The 5789-nt window shown below is 63.3% G+C and overlaps 1 protein-coding gene across 1 annotated transcript; it reads left to right on the top strand.

Moving 5' to 3' along the window:
• Window positions 1-1631: 1631 nt before the first annotated feature.
• LOC308610000 (forkhead box protein J1-like) lies at window positions 1632-4585 on the top strand (the record flags this gene model as incomplete). Its single annotated transcript, XM_081259268.1, has 2 exons — window positions 1632-2129; window positions 3818-4585. The coding sequence occupies 2 exons, from the start codon at window positions 1632-1634 to the stop codon at window positions 4583-4585; spliced, it is 1266 nt and encodes a 421-aa protein (XP_081115394.1).
• Between the last annotated feature and the right edge of the window lie 1204 nt (window positions 4586-5789).

Here is a 5789-nt window from a genome sequence, read left to right as displayed (position 1 = left end):
CGGCTCTGTTTCCTCGGCTATCTGGAAAGGAGGGAGAGCACTTGCGAAGAAGCCTCTGGAATGTCAGCTTCTGGGAATCTTGCTGAGGACGGGGCGGGGAGGGAGCGCTTACCGGGAAACACTGGATTACCCTAGCCGCCTTGGGGTGTCTGCGACCAGGGCTGCGGTTTCTGCGGACCTGAGCGGCAGGTGGCATCGGAGAGTCAGACCTGCTTGCGGGCACCAAGACGACACTCGGTCGGGAGACAGGGACAGGCCGCAGAAACGTGAGGAAGTGCCACTCGCAGCCCAGAGGAGAGGAAAGGAAAGCCCCAAGCATGCACCCAGCCCTGGCCCCCGCGCCACGGGCTGCGTCCCAGGAGCCGTCGCCACCTCTGAGCAGCCCAGATGGGAAGGGGGTGGGGCGGAGTACGGTTCCCGCGGCGAACTGCTCGCCGAGGGCCCCGGGGCCTCTGCGGGAGCGCCGAGCCGCGCGCCTCTCCGAGCCCGGCGCGGGGCCCTCGGGCAGGAATGCGCGGAGCCGGGACGCGATGGCGGGTAGGGGACTGGGTCGCGCGCGGGAGAGGGCGGCAGGAGGGAGCTGGAAGAGAGTTACCGCGTGAGAGAGCGGTTAAGAGCCCGCGGTCTCTTTGGAGATGCCCTGGCCAATGGCAGAAGCGGAAGCTGTTTATATGGGCGGGGCGTCGCCACGGCAGCAGGAGACGCCTTGTGAGCGGCTACTGAGTGCCGGTCCCTGGCCGCTGGCTTTCAGAGAGGCGCCGGCGGGCGTGAGTGGCGACGAGGATTGCTGGCTGGGCCCTCGAGCTGGGAGCAGAGAGCCGCGGTGAGGGTGGGCGGTGGGAGGAATTTCTTTGAGAACCTTCCTTTGGCCCGGGCTGCGCTCTGAGCCAGGAAAGGGACGGGGAGGGCTGCAGGCCGTGGGAAGGGAGGGCGTCAGTACCAGCCCGCTCTCCCATCCGTCCCCGACGGAAGTGGTGGGCCCGGGGACTGACATCAGAGGCGTCTGGGGGACACTCACTTCCCGCCCCCTTATAACTCTCTGTATTGTTTCTTTCCTTCCCCTTGATCCCCATCCTAATATCCCTTTTCAAAGATCAGACGACGTCCCCTGCCCCCCGACCCGTCGTACTGCCCTCCTGGACTCTCTCGCTCCATTTCCATTGGTTGTGGACGGAGAGAGGGGGGTTAATTCCCCGCTTTGAGGGAGAAAGGGGTGGCCTCGCATGCCCCTACACTATTCCCTCGTTTGGCTAATTAAGTCTCCTCTAAAAGATCCAAGAGGAAAAGAGCGAGGCGAACCCCCTGTGGGTCGGACCCCCGGGCACACCTTCTGTTTCCCAGACCTCGGCAGTAAAAGATCCTCCCCAGCTGCAGGAAGGATTTTAGTAAGAGCCTCCCCCCTCGCCCACACTCTCCCCTCGGGGGTGGGGAAAGAGGGCTCAGTTCCCGCTCTGGTCCCCGCAGGCACCACATTCCCTTTGGAGGAGGCTACCCCCGGATCGCGGGATGGAAGCCCGCTTCCGGGAGGCTGCGTAACTGAAGCCGCGGGAGTCAGCGGGCCGGAGAGCTCGGCGGCCACCCTCGGCTCGGCTCGTGGATGTTGACAGCCCCCTCGGAGAGTGCCCGCAGATATGGCGGAGAGCTGGCTACGCGTCTCGGGAGCAGGGGCAGCGGAGGAGGCCGGACCGGAAGGCGGCCTGGAGGAGTCCAACGCCCTGAATGACAGCCTGACCAGCCTGCAGTGGCTGCAGGAATTCTCCATTCTCAACGCCAAGGTCCCCGCCCTGCCTTCAGGGGAGACCGACCCTCACGGCTACCACGAGCTGTCAGGCTCGGCCGAGCCGGGGTCTCCCCTGGCGGCGGACCCCGCCTGCCTGGGGCAGCCGCACACACCCGGCAAGCCCACGTCCTTGTGCACGCCGCGGAGCGCCCCCTCGGGGCTGCAGGCCTCGCCTCCCGACGACGTGGACTACGCCACCAACCCGCACGTGAAGCCGCCCTACTCGTATGCCACGCTCATCTGCATGGCCATGCAGGCCAGCAAGGCCACCAAGATCACCCTGTCGGCCATCTACAAGTGGATCACGGACAACTTCTGTTACTTCCGCCGCGCTGATCCCACCTGGCAGGTAGGGAGGCACTCCCTCCCTCCCTGCCCATGCCCGCGCGGACTGGACTCACATCCCAGATCCGCAGGCCAAGTAGGCGCGGTACGGCCAGGGCCCCGAGAGAGGAAGGCCGTCCAGGAAGGACCTCAAGGGAGCCCAGTGCTTGGACTGCTGCCCCTTTGACTTCAGAGACGGAGGAGGGAGGATGTTCAGAGGGCTGCAGGGGTGCCGACATAGAGGTTCAAGTGGAAAGAACTTGTCCCTCATCCGGCAGGCTCAGCCCAAAGACCAGGGCTGAACTATGCGTGGACACAGCCCCCCAGGGTAGGTTGATGGACTGAGGGACACATTTGTGTCCCAAGTCCTGGAATTCCTACACACTACCCTCCTCAAGGTCAGTTTGTCAGGGCCTGACTGGAGGCAGAGCATGGTTGCTGCCCGGCTCTGCATCCCGCCTGCTTTCAGTTGGCTGGAGGGGCTCTGGGAGGGGAGAGGGGTGTGCTGCAGGGTGTGGTGGCCATCTGTGTCCCAGTGGAAGGGCTACGGGGCCTTCCGAAAGCTGCTGTGCCAGGCCCCACCCCAAGCCCTCCCTAGTTTCCTGCCTACACTCCTCCCCCTCTTCTCATCAACCTCCCTGCGGGGACAATTATCTCAGCCACGTGCTTTCCACAGGGGCTCTTTCCTCCCACACTGGCTTCATGTTCCAAGTCTCCGGAACCTGGCACAGAGCAGCCAAGGGGCCCAGACCACCATGTAAACCTCCCAGTCTTGCCAGGGCGCACTACTCACCTGCCGGCCCCACCCACCAGGCCCCAGACCCCTGTGCCCCAGCGTGGTTTGCACTGTGCACCCAGGCGTGAACAAGGCAGGATGGTGATTCAGGCTGGGCACACACTGCCCTCAGCCTCTTTCGACCATCAGGATCAGGGGCTCCTTGGGGACAGAGACCCTGAGGATGCACAGATCCTTCCCTGTGGCACAGGTCACAGGATCAGAGTTCCTGTGATCACAGCTATTCCACGTTTGCTTGGGCCCTGACCCTGGGGCAGGTACCATTTGTAACCTTGGTGAGAAAGCAGAGACCCTCCACCACCCCGCACCCTACCCCAAGCCTGAGAGCCCCCAGGAATGAGCGCTATGCTCTTGGCTGGGTAAAAATCAACTGAGGCCTCAGAGCCTGGGGTGGGAGGAGGGGGACATGGTGGGTGAGGGCCCAGGCCAGCAGCCGGCTCTACAAACAAGGAAAGTCATCAGATCCTCCCACACTTCATCCACCACCACACACACACACCCTCACACCCACTCACTCATTTCACAAACAGAGAAGGCCAGCCAGGCCCAGGCAGAGGGAGATGGCCGTCCAGGACCTGGGGGAGCCAAGGCCTTTGACCAGAGGCCGCAAGCAGCGGGGTAAGGGAGGGACTGCAGGACAGGCCGGCACTGAGAACCACCCTGCGGCTCAGGGCTCGGATGACTGAGCAGGCAGATGTCCTGGCAAAAGGGAACAAAAGCCCCCGACAGCACTCCCAGCTCCTGGTGCCCCGTGGCGGGTGTCCCAGAGCCTCCCGCTCGGAGCAGCGCTTCTGTCTCCCCTGCCCCCATCGGAGAGAAGGTGGTGGTGGGACTGGCAGTGGCGCTAGGAGCCCCCCATCACTGACCCCACCCACTCTCCCAGCTGTCTTCCTTCTCTCCTATCTCCCTGTGTCCAGAACTCCATCCGCCACAACCTGTCCCTGAAGAAGGGCTTCATCAAGGTGCCTCGGGAGAAGGACGAGCCAGGCAAGGGGGGCTTCTGGCGCATCGACCCCCAGTACGCCGAGCGGCTGCTGAGTGGGGCCTTGAAGAAGCGGCGGCTGCCCCCAGTCCACATCCACCCGGCCTTTGCCCGCCAGGCCGCGCCAGAGCCCAGCGCCGCCCCATGGGCCGGGCCACTGACCGTGAGCGCCGAGGCCCAGCAGCTGCTGCGGGAGTTCGAGGAGGCCACTGGGGAGGCGGGCTGGGGTGCAGGCGAGGGCAGGCTGGGGCGTAAGCGTCAACAGCCGCTGCCCAAGCAGGAGGCCAAGGTCCCGCGGCCCTCCAGCCCCCTGCTGCTGACCCAGGAGGAGCAGGCTGAGCTGGAACCCCTCAAGGGCAACTTTGACTGGGAGGCCATCTTGGACGCTGGCACGCTGGACGGGGAGCTGGGCACGCTGGAGACCTCGGAGCTGATCCCGCCGCTGAGCCCTGCCTCACACGGTGACGTGGACCTCACCATCCATGGCCACCACATCGACTGCCCTGTTACCTTGGGGTCTCCAGTGGAGCAGGCTACCGAAAGCCTGGACTTTGATGAGACCTTCCTGGCCCCATCCTTCCTGGAGCACCCCTGGGACGAGAGCACCCGTAGCTCCCTGCCCCCCGAGCCCCTCTTTGAGGCCGGGGATGCCACACTGGCCTCTGACCTGCATGACTGGGCCAGCCTGGCCGCCTTCTTGTAAGAAGCCAGGCCCTGCCCCACCTCCAGACAGCACCGAAGTCTGGGCCCAGACTGCCCCCCTCCCCGCCAGTGCAGGCCCATGGACATCCTACCACCCAGGCAGGGGCTGGGCCAGGTCAACCCACAAGGCAACACGGCCCCCAGCCCAGGCCATCCTCAGATTCTAGTCCAGCAGGCTGAGAATTGGGGCCCAGGACCAAAATTGCTGCCTCCGCTCCCCAGCCCCCCATACACACAGTGTTTCATTGACCCACTTCTTCCCTGCCCCAGAGACACGCTAAGGTCCCTGCACTATGAGAGCTGCAGCTTGGAGGGGCCCTGGCCAAGCTGGGAACATCAGTACAGGGCCCGCCCCAGAACACCTTAGCTTCGAAGCTTCTCTCTCTCCTGCTCTCCTCCCCAGGTCTCTATCCAGAGCAAGTTCCCAGGTACAACAAATGCTGATTAGGTGACTGCAAATTAACACCCAAGAGGCCTCTCCCGGCAGTCTGTGAGGAGGAGCAAGGCGGAGGGGGGAAGAGAGAGGAGACAGAAAGGAGGCCGGGGTGCTGGGTGGAGCCAGGAGATTTTGTAAGGCCTCTGGGATCTTCTGGCTTCATCCCTAGAGGTGGGGCAGAGGGCATGTGTCCCTAATCTTTGAGCCCAACTTGAGGCTGAGAGCAGCGGGGAGATGGGGATCTGGGGGTTAGGGGCTGGGGCAGCCAAGCTGCAGACGGAAAGGGGACAGACAGACTAATGTAGTGAGTGTAGCTATAGCTGAGGCTTAACTGGGAGGGACGCAGTGCTTGCTAGAACCACTGGGACCAGGAATGGGGGGATGGCCCCGTGCCCTTGCTTGCACTCCTGCAGGGGAGTGTCTTGCTCCACCATAAACGCCCTGGGCTGCATCCCACATCCACTCTCCTAACCCATCGGGCATTTTAACCTTTTTCATAGAAAGTTATTTACAATAAAAACATTTTTAAAAATAAAGTTTTAAAAAGTCTCAAAATGGACCTGCTTGCAACTTTCTCTGGGGAAAAGCATGGGCCAGTTTTGGGGAGGCCACGGCCCAAGGGGGAATGGCTGGGAGCAAGATGGCGGGCACGAAAGGCCTGCAGAGTGTCCCCTGATGCACTCCTCATGATCTCTGGGTGCCCAGAGAGAAAGGGGCTGAGAGGCGGCCCTCGGGGGTCCCCTGCAGCCAGGGCCTCGGCACCTCTATA

This window comes from Mesoplodon bidens (genome assembly GCF_964165515.1).
Source record: "Mesoplodon bidens genome assembly, contig: HAP1_SCAFFOLD_152, whole genome shotgun sequence".
Classification (NCBI taxonomy): Eukaryota; Metazoa; Chordata; class Mammalia; order Artiodactyla; family Ziphiidae; genus Mesoplodon; species Mesoplodon bidens.
Note: the sequence above shows the minus strand (reverse complement) of the source record. Positions and strands in the feature narration are given on the sequence as shown.